Source organism: Poromitra crassiceps, assembly GCF_964638095.1.
Source record: "Poromitra crassiceps genome assembly, chromosome: 14".
Lineage (NCBI taxonomy): Eukaryota > Metazoa > Chordata > Actinopteri > Beryciformes > Melamphaidae > Poromitra > Poromitra crassiceps.
The window spans coordinates 43177265-43200512 of record NC_139633.1 but is presented as its reverse complement, the minus strand read 5'-3'; the positions used below and the strand labels follow the sequence as shown (position 1 = coordinate 43200512).

At 45.0% G+C, this 23248-nt stretch overlaps 1 protein-coding gene across 3 annotated transcripts in view; it reads right to left on the bottom strand.

The window, feature by feature from the left end:
* Window positions 1-2859: 2859 nt before the first annotated feature.
* The window catches only part of cul9 (cullin 9), a 162890-nt gene continuing 142501 nt past the window's right edge, over window positions 2860-23248 (bottom strand). For 2 of the 3 annotated variants that reach the window (XM_083650545.1, XM_083650546.1), the window contains 8 exons: window positions 22616-22779; window positions 20466-20559; window positions 19922-19996; window positions 19441-19551; window positions 16429-16546; window positions 12112-12245; window positions 11764-11855; window positions 2860-4157 (listed from right to left, as the gene is read on the bottom strand). In XM_083650545.1, coding sequence (XP_083506671.1) covers window positions 3944-4157; window positions 11764-11855; window positions 12112-12245; window positions 16429-16546; window positions 19441-19551; window positions 19922-19996; window positions 20466-20559; window positions 22616-22779 — 1002 coding nt within the window. In that variant the 3' untranslated portion in view covers window positions 2860-3943. The remainder of the gene's footprint in view (window positions 4158-11763; window positions 11856-12111; window positions 12246-16428; window positions 16547-19440; window positions 19552-19921; window positions 19997-20465; window positions 20560-22615; window positions 22780-23248) is intronic. The other variant, XM_083650547.1, reaches the window with a different exon arrangement.

The following is a 23248-nucleotide window of genomic DNA, read 5'->3' as shown; positions in this document are numbered from 1 at the left end:
GTGAACGTGTTAAGACGTGTCTTAAGACACATTTTTCAACCTCTGCTCTAATGGACTCCTTGCATGTGATTATTGTAGTAATTGTTTGGTTTAGTTGTAAGCCAGCAAGGCTACCAATTGTACCAAGAATGAATGTGGGATACAATGTCAATCTGGAGAACAAACACACAATCACCAGTAGTAACAGTACAAAAGGACAATCTTTATTTCATTAAGGCTAGTAGTACAGTTTAAATCAGGGTGCTTGGGGTTACTAAATGAGGAAATTGCTGCCTTTCAGGGGGAACTTAGACTGGTCACATACAGTACACACCACCATCAAAGGATGCAAACCACATCATGCTAAGAGCACTTCACTGCTTATAAAAGCACATCGCTGCAAATAAGAGCACGTCACACTGCACACAGAGGGTCACATGACACATCTAAGTTAGGGAGATAAGAGTGAGCACAATACATAGCCCCCCCTTCCCGCGAGCTCCTCAACCCCACTCAGGTTCCCTCTGTGCCCTCTACAAAATACATAAATACAATAATCAATAGGCTACTATAATTACAAAAGGTTAAAACGTAGTTACGTAACTTGGTGGTCACCAAGACCCCCCCCCCCCCCCCCCCCCCCCCCGGAGTCAAGGCTTGGGCACCGTCCAACTCCCCGGGGGAAACAGCTTCGCTGGACGGTACAGCAACCAAGTCTGTGATTGACAGGTAGCAGAATGCCAGCGGCAGCAGGCCGAAGGCGGACAATAGCTGGAGAGCGGCGGTGAAGCTAACGTTCCTATAGAGAGCCATATCTAACCCTCTCCTAACATGGACAGGACTCTGAACCCACGCTTGCATATGCTGTCTTCACACCGGCAGCCCTAATCAGCTGCGAATGCCCCACCCGCCTGAACGTAGCTGCACGCTCCCCAGAACAAAGTCACACTCCCTGGCTCTCTCCTTTTGTCAGAGACCCACAGCGGGATAATCAGTCACACCTGACGCTCATCAGTCCCATTAGCTGCACCCGGTGCGATGAAGTAAGTCTGTTTACATCACATTATGCAGGGCCGATCCTGGCCATTTGGGTGCCCTAAGCGTAATTGTTCGGTGGTGCCCCCCCCCCCCCCGTAAAACTTTCAATAACTGTCAAACGAAAGACTGCAAAATCATTAATTATGAACGATACTAGTGTATCTCACATTTCATTACATGTGGGAAACAAACAATTGTTAGAATTACTGTACATGTCAGCAAACAAGTGATTGTTAAACTGTACATGCAAGCAGGGCGGACTGGGATCATAATTCAGGCCGGGCATTAGATACCAAGCAGGCCAGGCCGATACAGGCCGACGTGCGTGCCGGCGTCCGAAGGGCGGCGGCGAAAGATTTGGGCTGTTTGAAGCCCAATTTGGGCCGTTTGAAGCCAGATTTGGGCTGTTTGAAGCCAGATTTGGACCGTCTGAAGCCCGATTTGGGCCAGTTGAAGCCAGATTTGGGCCAGTTGAAGCCAGATTTGGGCCGCTTGAAGCCCAATTTGGGCCGTTTGAAGCCCAATTTGGGCCGAGTCCAATTTTACAATGAGATGCACCCTGAATAAAGTAATAAAACCACTAGTAAACCAGTAGGCGGCGCCTCGCCTGCTGTTCAGTGAGTGGCCTGACTGAGGGCACCAAAAAAAAAAATTTTTTTTTTTTTTGGTGCCCTCAGTCACGTGATGCCCTACGCAGTCTGCGTACTCTGCGTAATGGGTTGGAGCGGGCCTGACATTATGTACAGTATTTTCTTACAAGCACCTTATGCGGCTGGTAGCAACCATGTAATGTTGGTATGTGTGTGTCTGTTTTGCTTTTCTTCTGAAAATTTAAAAATAAAATATTGAAAAAATAAAATCATAGGCCAATTGCGCAACCATGGCTGAGACACGGGCGCTGCTGTGTTTGCATTATTGCATTCTGCTTGGTGGTTCAGATGTATGCCATGTGGGTTCATGGCAGAGTGTAAAAATCGAAACTAGCAATAAATTCCGGCTGGCAACCCAATCTGCTAATTTTTTTTTATTGTTTATTACATCATTAGGGCATTTTTGGCTAAGTTTAATTTGGTTTGTTCGCATTGCTATAAATGTGTTATAAACGGCAATAAATGCTATGGTGGGGGGAGGGGGGGGGGACTGTTGAAGTTTGCAATAAAAAGATTATGACCAAAAATGGCTAATTAAATCTCCCATTAAAAACTGCAGGAAGGTGCTATTTTTGGGCCCCCAGCCACTTTCTAATATTTTTCTTTTTATTGGCTTCCTCCAGACATTTTGGAAATAGGCCTTCAAAATTTTTGTTTTAGTATTTTTCAGCAGACTGCAACATTTTCTCGTTTGGCATATGCATCTGATGTAGGCAATTTTGCTTGCATTTGCTTCTGCTGCATTATGGGCCACTACAGCCTAATGGAATACATATTTTCAGCTAAAATGGTGTGGTTGTGTTCATATGGATGTCATAGTGTGATGTGTGTATTGAGAAATGTGTGTACGTGTAGCCAAAATACACACTCGTTATGGGGAAAATGGCCCATTGAAAAACTTTTTATTCCAATACCACCCCAGCACAAAATCATATTATTGTATGCACTCATCCTGGACTTACAGTAGGTGCTCAAAATTGTAGTTTTTTTGTATTTTTCAGCTAATTAATGTTACATTATGTTTGAGGTGAAAATGCATGTTATTTCCCTGGCTTCCAAAGGCTGTGTGCCAGCACTGTCACCAAGACGCTTTTATCCAAAGTGACATCACACACACACCTTTTAACACAGGTGCAAGAAGAACACTAATGAAACATGAAATAAATCCATGCAACAAACACACTGGGCCTGCAAAGTAGCAGAAAAAGCTTTTATTTAGTTGAAGAAATGAATGGATAAACTCAAAGATAGAACATGAACAATATGAATATAGGATATCTCAGGTTACAGCAAAAGAATATCCCTCCACCCTGACCAGACTAACGGCAACAAACCAAAACCGTTTGAAGAAAGAAAACGCACATGTAGCCATTACTTTCAATCTGTTATTGCAATGATACCTCAGAGGCTGACGTCCGGTCTCAGATTTACCGTCACATTCTCTCATTTATTAATTCAATAGCGCATCATAGAAACAAACAACTCTTTCAACAGTAAGCATGTAAAAACGAGGAAGCATGTAAAAACGAGGTAAGTCTAAACCAGAGCCCAAAGTTACAGCGGAGGTTTCATTTCTGTTCTCTACTTCAACATGTTCTATATTCTCAAATGAAGGTAATCTCTACAGTAAAAATAAATCAAGGCAAAACTTGTGATGAAAGAAATATATTCTGAACTGCCAACTCGTACAACAGATACAAAAACAGGAACTGAGGTTCGGGGCGAGCAGCCTTTCTGGTGCCGGATTACAAATCCCAACCCCCCCTCCCCCTTTTTTTAACTCGTTGGCGGGAAAAATCCAAAAGCAGCGGTAGCAGCAGTGACGAGCTGGGACAGAGACACAGAGCCAAACAGGATGTGAGGTCACGTGATAAGAGCCAAACAGGATGTGAGATCACGTTATCAGACTGATACCAGGCAGAGACCTTTAATATAGAGACACCCCGACTTCCAGTCACTTCCTGTATCTGTGCCACGGAGGTTTCGCCACTGCCACGCCCACTTAGGAGACTGGTCAGCGAATGAAGTTTCATACCATTGACAGACAGCCAATCACAAGCTGATGACCATGCCCATTTAGGAGACCGGAAGAGTATCATTACTTATTATTGGCAGAGCCTGGAGTGGAGTGTCTCTATGTATATTAAAGGTCTGCTGATACGTAGAGTGAAACAGGATGCGAGGTCACGTGATCAGAGCCAAACAGGAAGTGAGGTCACATGACCAGGATGGTTTGAATCAGGTTAGCCAAGTGGTGATCCAGGTTGTGGGTGGTTTTAGTCAAAGGGACCGAAGTCGTGCTCCAGGTTTTCGGACTCATCGTCGTCGGAGAAGAAGTCGTCATCGTCGATGTCGTCCTCATCGTAGTCCTCATGCCACTCGGGGACATACTCCTCGTCGTACTCCTCGTCGTCCTCGTCTGCCTCATCGCCCCCCTCCTCGCCCGTGTAGTTGTTGTTGTCTGAGTCAGCCGAGTCCTCCGACTTGGGCCTGAGGAAGAGACGAGTCATCGGTCACATGACTTTACCATATACTGTCGATCTTGGTTTTGGCAGTGTGAGTAAGGCATTTACTACTTTCTAGCTATTTACATAGCTAGAAAGCATTGACTGTATATTAATACACTACTCACTGTCTGCAAAGCACCAGGAGCAGCTGCATAACAAAAAGTTCAGAGGGGCGGGGACCTCACACTGCGCATAATCTAGTACAGTAGTTCTGGCCTGTTTTTGGCATCACAACGAATAGTGAGAGAAGGTGGAGTCACTCTCTCCAGATTATTGATCTCAGTGGTTTTTATCATGATTCATATTATATCATATCGATTCTTTGGACAACCATATATTTGCTGATATCACAAAGTCTGCCATGGTACAATTTTGATTCAATTCAGGGGTCTGCGATCGATATGAGATATATGCCCATTTAACACAATCAGATACAAAATTTAATACCTCATCAAATAGTGATGAAGACTTTTAAGGGCCTTCATTTCCACTAGATTGATTTATCAACTTTAATACTTTTCAAGACCCCGCGGATACCCTGATTAAACAAGGCCAGGTCGAAACCTGGCATAGGGCCGGTGTGCTCAGTAAAGTGCAGAACTCTGCCAAGGTGTATTGAGTCATTTGTGTTCAGTCTACTTTAGTGCACATCAACTGTAGTGTGCCTGTGCTGTAGTGTAGCCTATGTGGGTTAATAATCCTGGGTTTAAGCTTCATTAAAGGACGGCTTTCCCGTGGGCAATATGAATATATATTAAATCTCACGCCCCTAAGGTTTTCGAATCCGTTGAAATTTTTGAAATTGGTTGTTCACAGCCAGAGCTATCAACCATCTATCACATATTTTTTGGCCCAGCCGACGCGTTTTACGTCAGATGGGCCAAGTCCGCCTTGCGGAAGTCGAGCACCTATGAACTACAAGTGTTGTGGCCCTGTGCCGCCATGGTCCCGCCTCTAGAGGTCCTCCACGCCCCTTCAGAGGTCCTGAAGAAAAAGAAAAGGCAGCCATCTTTTTTCACCGCCTAGCCTAGGTAGTAAGTAATGTTAGCTTCCCATAGCTCCTTGCAAAGAACCATATCTCGGGAAGGGAAGCACCTCCAGACACGGGACTGGCAGCATTGGAAAGCTCGTCAAATTTTACATCTAGTAGAAGGTGCGTTGAAGTTACGAAATCAACGCTGAGCAATGTACCCTTTTTTACACATTTTTACATTAAATAGTTACAACATCAGATGCGCGTAACTCCTAGGAAAATGCCTTAAAATGCATGAATTTTTTTTTATGAAGACATCTCCCGACATATATACTACCGTTTAAATTTGGTGCAATTTGGAGGCAATTTTTTTTTTTTTTCTTGTTCTACTAATGTTTTTATGTCGAAGCCTTCTTCTTCTTTGAGTTTTATGGCGGTTGGCAAGCATATATGTGCATTACCGCCACCTACTGGAGTTTGATATCAGCCAAATGCCTGAGGGTGGGCGTGGACTCGAAGGCCACGCGAGCCCAGTGCATTGTGGGAAGTGTAGGATTTCGGGTCCCCGCTCCTCCATGTCCGCTGCGACAGCCGAGCCCATTCGCATGATCAGCCGTGGAGTTATTATTCTCAACTGGAAGCATAGGAGCCGGTGACAAGCACACGCGGAAGGCTGTAAAAAAACTGGATGTCGCGCACCCTTCACAGTGCAGAGAGAGTGCAAACTCAGCAGAGAGCCACCTCCCATACAGGAGGAGTGTGCAGTTGAGGCGGGCGGGGCGGGGCGGGGCGGGGGGGGGGGGGGGGGGGCACGCAGAGCAGCACACAACACTGACCCAGACAGACCCAGGCAGCAGGACAGGGTTGGCAAACGCAAGCCAGAATATCCGATGCCCACCAGCAGCAAATCAAGAAAGCAAAGAAGCTGCAACCAGCAGCGCACGCAGGGGCCAGCGCTGCTGGTTGCAGCTAAAAATATTATTCTGCCAAACAAAATTCCCTGGCCTTCACTGTTTTATTGAAGGAAATTATTTTTGAGGTGTGACTACATCAGAAAATTAGCTTCAGAGTCAGTGATGTGTTTGAAATGTTTAATTTCACAAAAGGGCCATTATCTCAGCTTCTAGAAAAAAACTGCTCTTTTTTGTTAAATCAAGCTATCTTCTCCGGCTGATAACTAAAGAACGGAAAATGATATCAATAAACCTGTTTTTGCTGATGATAGAAAAGAGTCTCATCGTTCTTTTTGCGTGTTCATTGTTTACATAGTAATATCACACAATATTCTGTGGGCCTCGAGAAATCACTGAAAAAAGCTCTGAAACTCTGGCACTGGGAGCGTCCGTTCTCCAAAAGTGGCTGGCACTCAATGAGTTAACATGAAGTGCCAGATTTATGGTTAATCTAGTAATATACCGGTATATTATTTTCACACATAAATGTAGGCTATTGAAATGTAGGCTTATTATGTGGTGTATTCCCAGCCCCCCCCCCCCCAATACGTGTAGGCTAGGTGTTTTTTTACAATGAATTCGTATATCATTAATAATTGGGATTATTGTAAATATTAGGATAGGTGACATCAGATGACTGCTTACCATGTAAAAGCTTTAATAACACTGGCATTGAGGGCCATAGTGTTATTAAATATTGTACATGGTATGCAGTCATCTGATGTCCCCTCCCCTAAACGTTACATGTCATGACTTGCTCCTTGGCAGAGATCTGTGCTCGAGCACATTGCCTCGTGTTTCACTGTAAACGAGTAGGCTATTGTGACAAGCAAACGTTTTCAGTGAAACAAGTTCGCTTGTCACACAATACTCGTTTGACTTATTTGAGGGCATGTATGTTTATCGTTCACGTTCGCTAACCTGTCGGTCTTTAAACTCTTTGAACAGGTCGGGGTGCCTGTCTGCAAGATGTTTAGCCAGGTTCGATGTGTTTGAGCCTTTCGCTTGGGTCGCGTTGAAGCACCTTTTACACACTGGTTTTGATGTGTCCACGGGCTTGCCTTCGCTGTCGGCAACGTATACAAAATATTTCCATATTTCGCTTCGTGCATCTGCTTTTTCTACAAGCGTTGGGCGGCTTGCAAGACGAAGCCGCTGCCATTTTGGCTGTGTCTGTCCTCCTGTGTGTCGGGGTGCTGCAGTGAGGACTGAAGGACTGGCCATAGAGCGAGCAGAGAGGGAAGGGGGGAAAGTCGGCACCCCCACACATGAAGCAGACAGAGTCAGAGAGAGCTTTTTTCACTTTTCACCAGTCACCATTGGTTCAAGGCAACACTGTGTTGCCAATGCCTTCAAGTGAACTGGGACACAGGCTCTCAACTTTAATGCCGAAGCATCCTCCTTGTAACGAGCTAGCCACAATATTAGCCAGAGGTGCATTACCGCCACCTACCGGACTGGAAAGTGGAAAGACATTACATCGCCTGAATCTGTGCTCAAATGCAGCGACTGAGTGGAATGTAAGGGCCCTGCTGTGCATGCTGCACACCGGCCCCAAAAACCCTCACATTTGGGAAAACTTATAGAGGGAGAAGAAACAGCCTATTAGCCGATAGGCAGTGTTGGAGGAACAAACATTTTAAATAAAAAGCAAGGTGGGTTTTTTGCCTTGGTAATGTTATTGTGCTTATTATGTATGTCCACAGTTATATTCCCATGGCACCTTTATGCTTTGGACTTTCACCTTTGTCTGTTTTGTGCCCAGGTTCCTGGGAGGGCGGAGTCAAACCAACTCATTTGTCTAAGTGGGGGCACCTGGGGCCCAGTGCTTCTCACCCCTTAAGGCCCAGTTCACATAAATGACTCGCAATGGAACAAGATGAAACTTGCAACTGCGTGCAATGCTCTGCAACTCTGGCTACCTTTAAAATAGGATGAGTGGAGATGACATGAGACGATGCTGTTCAGACTGCTGCAACTTTGTTCAAATTTAGAACAGTTTTGTTGCGTTGCAAATAGAGCTGTGCATCTTCACTGATCTCACGATTCGATACGATTCGATTATAGAAGTCTACGATTCGATTCGATTCGATTATACGATGCATCTTAATTCGATGCATCACTTTTTCCGCAATACATTATTTATTTTTTGTCACTTTCTTTTTTCTCACTGTGTGGCTACTTTTAAAATAAAAGTGCATTTGGAATTGCATTGTATTATGATCCATAATTAAAATAAACAACTGCATGTACTTACATTCTATTTTATTTGATTATAATTTTTTTTTTTTTTTTTTAAATAATCGTTTTTTGATATTTGTTAATCGATTCAGAATCGTCCTATTAAGCATCGCGATGCATCTCTGAATCGATTATTTTCGGCAGCTCTAGTTGCAAATCATTGGTGTGAACTGGACTTAAGACTCTGTCCTCCTGCCCTGGCAGAGTAATCAGATCCTTCTCACCCTGCACACTAGTGATGCGTGGGTCAGGGTGTTTTAAGTCACGCACCAAGCCAACCCGTCATTAGAGCCAGTCCACCCGGCCCGTTAAAATGCTGAACCCAACCCGGCAGCCTGCAAATGGCCAATTTAATGTAATATGTCTCCAGACGTGCTGCGGAGCTCTCCAGGGTGTCCAATCGCTCTCCCCCCTCTCTCTCCCCCTCACACACACACACACACACTTCATGTCGTTATCGCTGCTTCGTCGGTTACATGTTACTTATTCCTTCTCAAACTACTTCCTACATGGTGCTACTCTAGTCTATCAAAATATCTTAGTTGTCATTGATTGTGTTGCATAGTTGTTTTCTGTACTGTTGACAAATTCTGATATTGTAAGTTGCTTTGGACAAAAGCGTCTGCTAAATGACATCATGTAATGTAATGTCGGCGTTACAAACTCGAAATAGTTAAATCCAAGGTCTTCAAAAGGAGGTAGCAGGTTGGCTACAGAAACAGTTCTTATTATTATTTATTATCAATTTCTTTTAATTGCGTCATGCGCTCTCAATTAGTCACGTCGCACTAAAGTTGACAAATAGATCACCATCCATCTATTATCACAGAAAGTCTGCGGTGGGATTCGTTTAATAAGCAAATCCTTCCAAAGTGTTTGTTTTGAGGGCACATAGGCTCCCTCATTTAAGTGTTTGTTTACTCCACCATGTCGGCTATAGAGTGCACTAGCTGCAGACGCCTTGTCTGTGTGTGTGTGTGTGTGTGTGTGAGAGAAGCCCTTTTCCCACATGCGCTTTGTACCGCAAAATGACCGGAACGTGGTCAAATGGCTGCATGTGGGAAAGGCGCCGTGCCGGTATAAGCGCGACCCCGTCGTCGCGGCCATTTCACCAGTTTTGAGCTAGTCAGAAGAGCGGTATGCCGCGATAGACAGACAGGTGAGAAAGGGGTCCAGTCATTTTCCGCTATCAGTGGGCTGTGACTTCGCGGACCAGGTTGCACACAGTAGACAGTCCAACACCAAATACACAGCTGATTGTTCGATATTCCCCTGGTGTTGCGTACCACCAAAGGACTATTGCCAGTCGCAAACGCGCTTCCAGTGGTTTTCGCCACCGGGTGATCTTGCGTGCGGGTCAGACCAGACTCAGCACGTAATACCGGGACATGCGAAAATGACGCTTCCATTCCACGTCGTCAAAATTGTTCAGAGCATCTTCCCAAAATAAATTCCCTCCTGGTCTCTCTCGCTTCCAGACGGCTCTAGTCTCACGCAGCAGCGCAGAGGTACATAACACTGTCATGATCTGTCCCCGGTTTAGTCTATCTTCATATTCTGCGCGACACTCTCATGGGCGAGGTGTACACACGTTGCTTAATGTTCCAGCGGGCATAATCTACTCATTAGCGCACATTAAAGCAAACTGGCGAAATGATCTTGTGATAATAAGAGCAGTAGCCTATGTCAGCTTCATGTGTGTGTGTGCTGATTTTCCCCTCTCCTCTCTGCTCGCTCTCTGGCCACAGTCCGTCCTCCTCCTTCAGTCACAGCCCGACAGGGACTAAGCAACGTTGCCGACAGCCAAGGCAAGCCCGGACACATCAAATGAAGCCAGTCTGTAAAAAGTGCTTCAACGCGACGCAGGTGAACGGATAAACAAGCAAACTTATTTCACCATTCGGAGTTTTGCCGACACGTCACTCCCCACCCGCTCTGCAGTGCCGCCCCCCCCCCCCCCACATACAGGCAATTTCGCTGATAGATTCCCACATGCCAGAGGAGAGGTGTGAAGGGAAATGTCCGATATTGACTTACAGGTAATTTTCCGGTACGCATGTGGGAAAACGGCTAGAGAGAGAGCGATCACAGCTTTAATAAAGGGTTAGTCTGCTTGTTTCGCTGCTGTAAGTTATTTAATAATGCTGCTTTGTCCCATTCTGAGCCTGCCCCATGATGACATCACGAATAACCCGGTGGAGACCATACCAGGGAAAGAGATCCAGAGAAAGACCAGCTAAGCAATGGAGGGATGACCGGCAGTTCTGGAAAACGCACACTGAGGCCTTCGCCCAACTACGGCACACAATGGCTACACAATGATGATGGTGATGAGCCTGCCCCGCCATATCTTCCTAATTTTCCAACCCAGACCGCCTGTGGAACGGGCCAACCCGCAGGACCCAGCGGGTTCTGGGTAACCCGCGCATCACTACTGCACTGCACACCATTTCCATTTGCTTTCACTCACACACACACACACACCACTTTTCCATTCATGCATACGATATGAACTGATCTTAGTTTAGTTTCCTTTGAGTTGATTTCATAAATAGTTCTTTTTGCTGTTTAACTGCGTCCTCATTGTTTTTTGTCATGGCTCCTCCTGGCTCCACTACTCCATATGAATAATCAAATTATGGTCTGTCAGTGGAAAAACTGTGGTTTTTCATAGACTACTTCATAGACATAACACGGTGATTTGAGTGAAAACGTTCTTTTGAAATATTTGGAGTTACACTACTTTTGTTTCAGCCTGGCCTTCATCTTTTGTGCATATGCATCATCTGAGGCAGTTCTAAATTTGTTGGCAGAGTGCCAACAAATTCAGGCAAGAAAATATTGATGAATGAATATTGATTGAATCCCCGATTTGTGCGGAAAACCTGTGCACGCATGTTTTAACACAGATTTGTGCCTACGCACTGTTTGTGAATGAGGCCCATTACATTGTGATTGGACAATAAAGTAAATGACGACACACCTGTTGCTATGCAGATGTTCATTCAAGGATTTGAAAGGGCACTTATTAGTCCAGGCTCTTAGGGAATGCACCAAATTCAGCTCAGATGTAGCCTAGGGCATGTAGCTCCCATGTAGCTCCCATGTAGCTCACATGTAGCTCCCATGTAGCATAGGGAATGCTCTATTTTTTTCCGAGCGAGAGTCCGAGCCGGTAACCCCCGGGGTCGCCATGGCGCCAAATCTATGGCCGCTGCACGAAAACAGTTTTGATTATAACTTTTGAACCAGATGAGCCACAAATGCAAACTTGATATCTATTTGATGTTTTTTGACCATTAGAAACATGTTGGAATACTTATATATATGATTGGGCCTAATCTGCACATTTGGACAGTTTTCCAGTCCAGATGTGCCCATCGACTTGGAGCCGCAGCACCCCTGCTGCCTGCTGGACTCACACTTTGTTGGCTTTGTCGGCTTTTGCCAGGTTGGAGGCCTGAGCAGAGTCTGGGTCCTGGCTGCTTTTGGACTGGTAACCCACCCTGAAGTCCTGTGATTGGACAGACAGACAGTAAGTGTTCATATATGCTGCTGATTGGATGTCAGAGTGTCAAAGGAGAGCTGAAGCAGCAGATGAAAGAAAAGGTTTTGCCAACAAAGGAGAGTTACTCAGAGCTAACTGGGCTAACCTGTGTGGAGTGCTGTTGGATAGAGCTAACTGGGCTAACCTGTGTGGAGTGCTGTTGGATAGAGCTAACTGGGCTAACCTGTGTGGAGTGCTGTTGGATAGAGCTAACTGGGCTAACCTGTGTGGAGTGCTGCAGGATAGCCAGCAGTCTCTCCTGGATGCGGCGGATCAGCTCCAATCCGGTGTTCAGATGATCGGGTTTCAGCAGCCGCACACAGGAGGCCAGGTCAGTGCACTGCAGCAGGGTCTCCTCTATACACACACACACACACACACACACACACACACACACACACACACACACACACAACAAATATATTGTTGCTCACCTTCGGTGTCTGGCAGGTTTTAACAGACTGAGCTGGATAGGGTAGTTAAAGTCACACCCCTTTCTGGGTTAGGCATATGAACCAAGGGATTTCTTCCGCCATTAATCTTTCCATCTACATTTCGTAAAACCCTTATGAAAATAGTTTTACTTTTTCAAACCAAGTGATTCGGCTATATTTAGAATCAGGAGAGACCATAGAACATTTCACTTGGACCCACAAAAAGAAAAAGTAGTATTATTTATTTTTGTTTGTTTTGTCCGAGTGAAATGTTCTACAGTTTATTCTGATTCTAATAGCTGAATCGGTTGGTTTGACCAAGTAAAACTATTTTGATACGCATTTTACAAAATGTCTGTGGAAAAATGAATGGAGGAAAATCCCTTGGTGCAGATGCCCAACCCAGAAGAGGGTGTGCCTTTGGCACTCTATTCAAGCCGTTGTTTTGCCTGAGATATGACAGACCTGATGCATGTCTGAGAGGAGTCTCGGGTCTATGTTATGGACCTGACGAACTAGCTAAATAAAATTGCTGCTAAAAATGCCATTCTACTGCTAAAAATGTTTATCATGTCAGAACCTAGCCTAATCAAAGGTGATCAAAACAACAGAAAGACTTGCCTAGTTTGTCCAGTAGACGGCAGAGAAGCTCCTTTAGCAAAAGATGACTACAGCGACCTAAAGTTTTCTATAAGCTTCAACAGAAGTGCATCTGAGGGCGGGTTAACCCTTTCAACGACAAAATCAACCTTGGAAGAACCGTGGTTAGACCTGGGTGAGAGACTCACCCTGGTTGGACCTGGGTTTGCCTGAGATTGCAGGAAAGCTGAGCGTAGATGGTGGAAAACTAATCTTCATATTCACTATGATATATACAAAGAAAGCCTTCACTCCTATAACCTCGAACTGAAAAGATCGAGACAATCGTTTTTTTCTGATATCATTAACAAAAATGTGAACAATGCACGAACCCTATTTGCCACAGTTGAGAGACTGACTAACCCGCCTCTCCGTGTAGCACCTGAGTTTCTCTCCACTGTCAAATGTAATAAGTTTGCTGCCTTTTTTACGGACAAAATTATTAATATCAGGCAAACTATTAGTGGCTCCACACTAAGAAATGATGCAAGATCACCCTACCCACTGAACCCTAGCTCGATAAATTTGTCCCAGTTCAGCGCTGTTGACCACAAAATTTTAGATGAAATTGTGCAAGACCTTAAACCATCTTCGTGCTGTCTCGACACCCTTCCAACAAGTTTTTTTTAAAGCGTTTATAACTGCTTGTCGTCTGACTTATTGCAAATAGTCAATTGCTCCCTTCTGACTGGCACCTTTCCTGAGTCCCTGAAAACTACAGTTATTAAACCCTTACTAAAAAAGCGTAGTCTTGACACATCGGTAATTAGTAATCTCCCCTTTATAGGCAAAATCATTGAAAAGGTTGTTTACCTACAACTCAATAGATTCCTAACCTCCAACGATCTCCTAGATAAACTCCAATCAGGCTTCCGCCCCACCATAGCACTGAAACCACGCTTACTAAAGTCGTAAATGACATTAGAATTAACTCAGACTCAGGCAAAAATTCGATCCTAGTGCTATTGGATCTTAGCGCTGCCTTTGACACGGTTGACCACTCAATATTATTAGACAGGCTACAAAACTGGGTTGGGCTGTCGGGTACGGTCCTCCAGTGGTTCAGATCCTATCTCCATGACAGGAAGTACTTTGTTTCCATTGGCAATTACACATCTGACCTAACTAGTATGACATGTGGGGTGCCTCAAGGATCCATTATGGGGCCCGTTCTATTCAACCTCTATATGCTCCCTCTAGGCCTAATTATGCACAAAAACAAAATAGCTTACCATAACTACGCAGACGACACCCAACTCTATATAAGTATTTCCTCAGGTGAATATGCTCCCTTAGACTCACTCTGTCAGTGCATTGACCAAATAAATTACTGGATGTGCCAGAATTTCCTCCAGCTAAACAAAGACAAAACAGAGGTGATCGTCTTCGGTCCCAAAGAACAAAGGCTTAAAATCGCTGCACGCCTTGAGTCTCAATCCCTGAAGCCTAAGGATCAAGTTAAAAATCTTGCCGTTATCATTGATTCCGATCTCAACTTTAACTCCCACATTAAGTCAATCAGAAAATCAGCTTTCTATCATCTTGAAAATATAGCAAGAATTAGGGGCTACATGTCCAGACAGGATCTAGAAAAACGAATTCATGCCTTCATCTACAGTAGGTTAGACTACTGTAATAGCCTTTTCTCTGGTCTCTCCAAAAAAGAACTTCGACAACTCCAGCTCATTCAGAATGCTGCTGCTAGAGTTCTAACGAAGACTAAGAAAGCTGATCATATCACTCCAGTTCTTAAAGCGGGACTTACCCCCCTAGATTTCCTGCAAAACGGCTCTCCACTCGATCCGAAAACCCCGCAGGCAAGATGGCCGCCCACACTCCCCTCCTTAGCTGGCAGAATTCCTCCCCCATAAACTAACATATCTTGGCCAATAAGTATGCAACACACAAAACAAAACAACCCGTAATATCTTAATTTGATGTAGAATGCAGAGGACATGTAACTGTTAAACTTGCATTTCAGTAATATTGTGCTCTAAAGATAACGTTAGTGGCTCGAGACTGTTTCGTCCTGAAACCCACACCATTTGGGGGTGGTTTTGGCGTAACCTATGTGGGATTCGAAATAACGCATCCGAGATAGAAAACGTTATGAATATAGCCACGTTATAAACAACAAACTAACGCTGGTGATCCGTATGGAAACAGTGTTACTCGAAATGGTTAAAAGTTATATCAATTTGGTCATTCAGTGGCATTTTACTGCCATATAACATAACTAACTAGCGGCTAATATTAGCCACAGTAGGCATTACCCATGGATGCATTGGTCTTAAAAGGGCTCACGCCGCATGAACTACAGTAATGATCAATGGGGAATTTTTTTCCCCACATGAGTGGGGCGCGTGCTAACCCCACCGTGACGTCACGATGTACCAAATATCCCATTCATTTGAGGGCATAAAAAAACCAGTGTTCAACCCATAGAGGGAACTTATGCTGCTGAAAATGATACAAATGGTACAATGGTAACAGTTTGGTCTCAAATGTGGAAATTTTGACCAGAATTCTTCACACACCACCCCCAAAGTCATATATATTGGTTAAAAGCTGAAAGAAAGTGTTTTGGGGGTAAGTTACACTTTAAGTCCTGACACTGGTTGCCAGTGTGTCATAGAATAGATTTTAAAATACTGTTACTAATCACTTAACGGCCTAGGCCCAAAATACATTGCTGAATTGCTCCCACGCTATGAACCGTCTAGACCTCTCAGGCCAGCAGAGTCCGGCTCACTAACTGTCCCTAGGATCAAATCAAATCATGGGAAAGCCGCATTCACCCACTATGCTTCTGCTAGCTGGAACAATCTGCCTGAAGACCTCAGATTTGCCCCAACTTTACTTACTTTTAAAAATAGACTAAAGACTTTTATGTTTACCGTCGCTTTTAACTGCTGACAGATAGAAAATTTGTTTTATTCCTCTGTAAGTTTTTAACTATTTTTGCAACTACTCTGTTGTGATGCTTTTAAATGTCAATTTGATCCTCTTCTTTTATTCTCTTATTTTCTTGTGTCGACCATCTTATGTGAAGCACCTTGAATTGCCTCTATCTGATTTTATGCAAACCCAATGCTGTGGCATGTACGGGCAACAGAAGACGCAAGGTACCAGTAGAGGGTATGCTTGGCATCCAAACTACAGTATAAAGACAAAGCTGTTATGAAATGTCTATTTTATCCTCTTTCTTTTTTCCTTATGTCATCCATTTTATGTGAAGCACTTTGAACTGCATCTGTGTATGAAATGTGCTATACAAATAAACTTGACTTGACTTGGGTGTGAGGGGTTTGAGACTCACCCTGGTTGGACCTGGGTGTGAGACTCACCCAGCAATTTGGACCTTGGTGTGAGAGGGGTTTGAGACTCACCCCGGTTGGACCTGTGTGTGAGAGGGGTTTGAGACTCACCCTCATTGGAACTGGGTGTGAAAGAGGTTTGAGACTCACCCAGCAGGATCTGCAGAGCATTGGTGTGGAGCTCCAGAGCCTCAGTCTGCTGCTCCATCACATCCATCTTCTCTGTCTCCTGGTTGTAGTAGCTGTACACACACGAGTACGCCAGGACCTACACACACACACACACACACACACACACACACACACACACACACACACACACACACACACACTACATTTTAAGGGACCAAATTAGTTGGACAAACTAACATAATCATGCAATGGTCCAACTGGGTTTTGAAGCATTTGACTAAATATGAGCAGATAATATTGTCCAAAACACTTCAGAATTTATTCTGCTGCTGTTGACAGCAGTTGCATCATCAATAAATACAAGGGAACCAGTTCCATTGACAGCTATACATGCCCACGCGTGGACATGAATGACTGTCAGTTTCATTTCCATTGGAAAATGTAATTTTGGTCCCTTAAGATGTAATGTAATTCCTCCACCGTTCACCTGATTTGGATGTAAATAAATATCCCCGAAGTCTGCAGTTAAAGCACATCTTGATTGTTTCATTTCAAGTCCATTGTGTTGGTGTGCAGAGCCAGAATGATGCAGATTGTGTCCAATGTCCAAATACATATGGACCTAACTGTATGTATGTTTTGTTTTCTCTCCCTATGTTAAATGCTGTCAGGGTTGTGGGTGGGTCATGTCTTATGTTATAACCTGCCATTTACTGTCATCTGAGATTTTTTGTTTGCTTGGCTGAAAGAAAGAAAAAGTATAAATCCCCCATCAACTATTAGCACAATAGACATCAACCATACAGCAAAAAACAAACACACAAATCAAGACCAAATAAACTTTTTGAATCTATCATGTGTCATTTGTCTCCTACTCGCCCAAGCTTTAGAGATATATTTACAGAAAGCAAACACATCCTCAAAAAGGTATTCCATTAGAGCTCCATTCTCCATGCCTATCAAATCTAAGTCAGGAAGATCAAGTTGATTGAATAAGGCTTCTATTACATCACGATATAAAGGAGAATATAATATCAAATGAATTTAATTCTCCACTTCATTCAACTCAGTGCTCACAAATTCTTTCATCCTCACTCATACTGTACCTCTGTATCTCCCAGTTTCAATATGAAGCGGTAATCTAGCACAATTTAGCTGTAGGAGTGATCTCTGACTTTTGAGAAAATTACATTTAACATTTTTTCACATTTATATTCTTTCTTAAATAAACAATAAGTTCTCAACTTTGGCATTTACCAAATTTATTTTGCCCAAAAATGTGTGCATTTAGCCCGGACTTGGCATTTAAACTCCTCCACCTCCACCTTTGAACTTGATCAACAAATCCACATTCTTCTAATAAATCAAATATTCCCCAAACCCATTCGCATCCGACAGACAGAAAAAAAATTAAAATAATAATACATCTCTAGCCAACCTATTAGTTGGTAAACTCAACAGCCGGTTCCACAGGCCGGGCATACTGGGCCTTCCACCTTACTTCACAGTAGTCCCACGCCATGTCTCCATTAACTGCCAAAACAGGTGCATATGTGACTGTGATTGGTCAGTTACCTGGTGACCCTGAGAGTATATGACTGTGATTGGTCAGTTATCTTGAAGTCCCGCTTGCCAGACTTCCCTCCCTGCCAGGAGAGGAGTCTGGCTGCATGGAAACAGGTTGCTGCTATAAGCTCTGCCATTGGTGGCGTCCATTTCAGATGGCAGCGGAAGAAAATCCCTTTGTGCTCCCTGCAAGCTCTGCCATTGGCTCCGACCCGCTCTGACTGAGACCATATATGGGTTTCCTTTCTGCTCCTTCTGTGACGAATCTGTCTATCTCAAATGCCTGTGCCGCTGTGAAACATCATCATTAACAATGCTAGCTCGTTGCTACACACTGAAAATGATTGGATCTGGAATGTGTTTACTTGGTATTTTCGTTGTTTGGTTGTAAACGTAAACAGAGCCTTTCCCCCCGCTATACCAGAGTGCCAGCCAGTACAGCCAGACTCTCCCCGTTGTAGGGAGAGAGTCTGGCAAGCGAGACTAGTTATCTTGCGACCCTGAAGCCATTTTCACACATGCGCTTTTTACCGCTAAATGACCGGGACGCGGTCTAATGCCTTCATGTGTGAAAGTTGTTTTCCGGTATCATCGCGGACATTTCACCAGTTTCGAGCCAGTCAGAAGAGCGGTATGCCGCGATAAGGGACACAAGTGTGAAACGTGTCAAGTCATTTGCCGGTCCTTCTCATCGGCGAGGTGTACACATGTTGCTTAATGTTCCAGCGTGCATAATCTAATCATTCGCGCACATTAAAGCAAACTGGCGAAATTATCTTGTGATAATAAGAGCGGTATGTCAGCTTCATGTGTGGGCGTGCCGATTTCCCCCTCTCCCCTGCCTGCTCGCTCTCTGGCCAGTCCTTCAGTCCTCCTCCTTCAGTCAGCAGCCCGACAGGGACACAGACAGCTCTGAGAGTCTTGCAAGTCACCCAACGCTTGTTGAGAAAGCAAATGCACGAAGCGAAATGTGGAAGTATTTTGCTTACGTTGCCGACAGCGAAGGCAAGCCCGGACACATCAAACAAAGCCAGTCTGTAAAAAGTGCTTCAATGCGACGCAGGTGAACGGATAAACATCGAGCCAGCCAGGCTATTTCTCTCAGACACGGATCCCAACTTCTTCAAATATTTCAGTTCAAAGACTGGTTAGCGAATGTGAAGGATACAACTTACATGCCCTCTTAAGTCAAACAAGTGTGATTTATTGTGTGACAAGCAAACTTATTTCACCATCAGAGTTTTGCCGACCCCCAAAATAAGGAGGATTCCCCATCCAAGTGCACACGCCCCCCCCCCCCCCCTTCCCCCAACATACAGGCAATTTCTCTGCTATATTCACACATGCGAGCGCTCAGGTGTGAAGGGAAATTCCGGGAAATGGCCGATATTGATTTACAGGTAATTTTCCTGTACACATGTGTGAAAACGGCTTGAGAGTACATGACTGTGATTGGTCAGTTACCTTGCGACCCTGGGCGAGGACTTTACAGGCGTCGATGACGAAGGTCAGAGCCTTCATCTGCAGAGCCTCATTGATGGATGACACTTTGTTCTCCAGGTTGATCGCAAAATCCTTCAACAGAGACAAACACAGAGACACAGCGAGTCAGAAAACAGAACACTGTTCCAGGTGGAAGGTTGGGAACGTGGTGACGCCACCGGATTGCTACCACGATCTCGGGGAGCCTCACCAGCCCCAACCTCAAAATCCAAGATGCTTTAGTCTCTCTCTCCATGCCAGCACCATGCTTTAGTCTCTCTCTCCATGTCAGCACCATGCTTTAGTCTCTCTCTCCCTCTCCATGATAAAATGGTGTAGGTCTACTTTTTTCCTCACAGAAAATTGATCAGCAATCAATAAAGAATCTGACCAATACGCAGAATCGTTAATGGCATTGGTATCAATAAAACCTTATCAATTCCAATCCCTAGTAGTCAGGTACCTTGGCCTGGTGGTGAAAGGTGCATCTCTCGTTGTAATCCTGGAACTTCTTCTCCTGCCGCGCTGCTTTACTCACCTGGAGAAACCAACACAACAGGTACAAATAGACATGCAAAAAGCAGGAACAACACCTGATTATATCGTATAAATATTATACTACATTGTACATAGATTCCACTCTCTCTGATTTTGGAACCAAACACCTGTCTACATTCACAGTATATTACTAAGACTATTAGTACTTTTGTACAAAACTATCTATAAAAACTGGATGGTGGTCAAACTATGAACAGTTCCTGTTCCTGAAAAGTCGATTTTGAACTTGCAAGGTTTTTAGCTGACAACAGACCACGCTCCTAAAACGACAAAAGATTACAAATTCCTGCTCATTCAAACAAAGCCTCACAGGGGCACCAGTGATGTACGTAGGTACAGCAGGGTTACATTTCCCATCAAGGCAAGGCGAGGTTATTTGTATAGCACATTTCAAAGAAAAGAGCATGGAAAAACAAAATCATCATTCAAAAATGCATCATTGAACGCACCATGGCAGAACAGTTGTAGTAGTCTTTGTGTGTTGGTTTCCAGGGTTTCAGACAGCGCCAGCAGAAACCATGGTTACACTTGGCACAGGTCATACTGTGGGTTCAAACACACTCATGTTCAGTGCTCTGTGATGCAGACAAGGCCTTACAGACAAGACAACATCACTAAAACAACATCAAACTAGAACGACCGCACCGCGGATTTATGCCTCCGCCATTAGTTCATTCTTGAGTCCAAATCGCCATTTGAGGCAAATTGGAAGAAATTCCGTCCAGGCATTCCTGAGATATCGCGTTAACAAGCTTGAAAATGGCGTTCGAGAGGTCACAGTGACCTTGAACTTTGACCACCAAAATCTAATCAGATCTTCCTTGAGTCCAAGTCGATATTTAGGCAAATTTTATGAAATTCCGTCAAGGCATTCCTCAGATATCACGTTAACGAACATCGGACGGACGGACGGACAACCCGGATCCATAATGCCTCCGGCCTAGCTATCGCCGGCGGAGGCATAATAAAACTAGAAGTGCAGTCGGAGAGCGCAGACATCCGCCAATGCCAATACTCCAGTCTGCTATGATATGCACATTTTGTGAGTTGGATTACAACCTACCCTTACCCCCAACCCACCCACATCCTCCGAAACCCCTCCACCCACCCCTTAAACCCTGACTCTCTATGACCTTCCTAGCTACGGCCGCTTTCCCCTAGCCACACCTCTCCACGGACCTTCCCACCACCCAGAGCCCCCTATCCACTCGCTCTGACTCTCTATGACCTTCCTATCCCTGGCTATGGCCCCATTTTCTGTAGCCCCACCTCCTTACTGATTACACCCCCTCTCACCACCCACATCCCCCTAGACATTCCCCCAACCCACCCCTCGAATCCTTTTTCCCCCCCCCCGATTTTTTTTATCCCATTTTTATCCCCCATTAGTGCTAATTTAATTTATTTATCCTGGTTGCTGCTCCACCCTCTGCCGATCTGGGGAGAGCCGAAACTGTCTCCATGCTTCCTCCGAGACATGGGCAGTTAGCCAGCCGCTTCTTTTCACCTGACAGAGGAAGCTTCACCGGTAGGAAATAGCACGTGGGAGGTTCACGCTATTCCAACCAGTTCCCCTCCCTCTGAACAGGCGCCCTTAACGACCAGAGGAGGAACCACATTAGCAACCAGGATATCGCATGTTTTGGTGAAGGGGGTTCCTATATGAAGGAAACCCCCGGGAGGCACGGGGAGAACATGCAAACTCCACACAGAAAGGCCCTTTTGATGACCCCACCCCGGCGGTGGGCACTCGAGGACATGCGGACGGGCACGCATTCCTTCAGCGTTCACTGCGTCCCAGGTGGGAATCGACCTTCGAGCTGTGAGGCGACAGCGCTTACCACTGCACCACCGTACCCCCCCCACCCCTCGAATCCTGACTCTGTGAGCTTTGTATCACTAGCTACAGCACCTTTTCCCCAGCCCCGCCCCCTTCCTTGATCCCCACACCACCTCCCACATCCCCCTAGCCACCGCTCAAACCCCGACCCTCTAGGACCTTCCTATCCCTAGCTAGGGCCCCTTTTCCCTAGCCCCACCCCTTTACTCGATGGAAGAGACGGACATGCAACCATAGTGACCTTTGTCCACCAAAATCTAACCAGTTCATATTTGAGTTGAAGTGGATGTTTAAGTCAAATTTGAAGAAATTCCCCAAACCGGCAGATTGTGAGGTCACACATCACAGTGATCTTGAAGTTTTACCTTTAACCACCACAATCGAAGCAGTTAATCCTCGAGTCTAAGTGGATGTTTCAGCTAAATTTGAAGACATTTCATCATGGCATTCCTGAGATATCGCATTAACACGCATGAAACAGGAGGTCGTGAGGTGACAGACTAGTGACCTTGAACTTTGACCACCTAAATCTAATCAGTTCATCCTTGAGTCCAAGTGGACGTTTGAGCCAAATTTGAAGCAATTCCATCAAATCGTTCCCGAGATATCGCATTAAAAAGCATGAAAATGGCGTTCATGAGGTCACAGTGACCTTGAACTTTGACCAGTTCATCCTTGAGTCAAAGTGGACGTTCGGGGCCATGTGTTGGTGTGAATGTGTTTTTCCTGCAGGGTGCCTCGGGCCCACAGGGTACATACTGCAAGCAGCCCTCGTTCTTCTCGATCTGAGCCTGGCAGCTGGGACAGCGCTTGGAGATGAGCTTGGCCAGGTGTTTGCTCTGAGCCTCCATGCTCATGCCCTCATAGTATCCTCCGTCGTCCATCCACTGGGACATGTGGCTGCAGCTGGCCGGGTAGTGCGCCTGCAGGGGGTGACAGAAACTAATCAACCACCTGGGATTGACCCCGTTTGTTCACGGAGTTCTACTATTGGTGGGAATCGCAGAGTAACTCACGATACAATACTATCACGACACGATGGCATCACGATTAGAGCTGTCACGATTCCTCGAGTACCTCGAATAACTTGAATAATTAAATTGATCGAGGCCAAAATGATTCGCCTCGACACGCATCTGAGTAATAGAAGAGAGTGGGTAAAATAGAAATTCCGACGGAACCTTAAGGCAACACGCGAGAGCGCGTTACGTCAGTACGTCACTCTACCTGAAAACATCAACAAACGGGTCCACCCGAAAATGTGGCTACACTTTCCCAAGATAGACTCAGACAACACTGGTTGCAACATTTGTGATGTGAATTGCAAAGCTGGCCAGGGAAACACCTCAAACTTGAGGAAGCATGGTCAAACACAAGATATATTTACAGTAG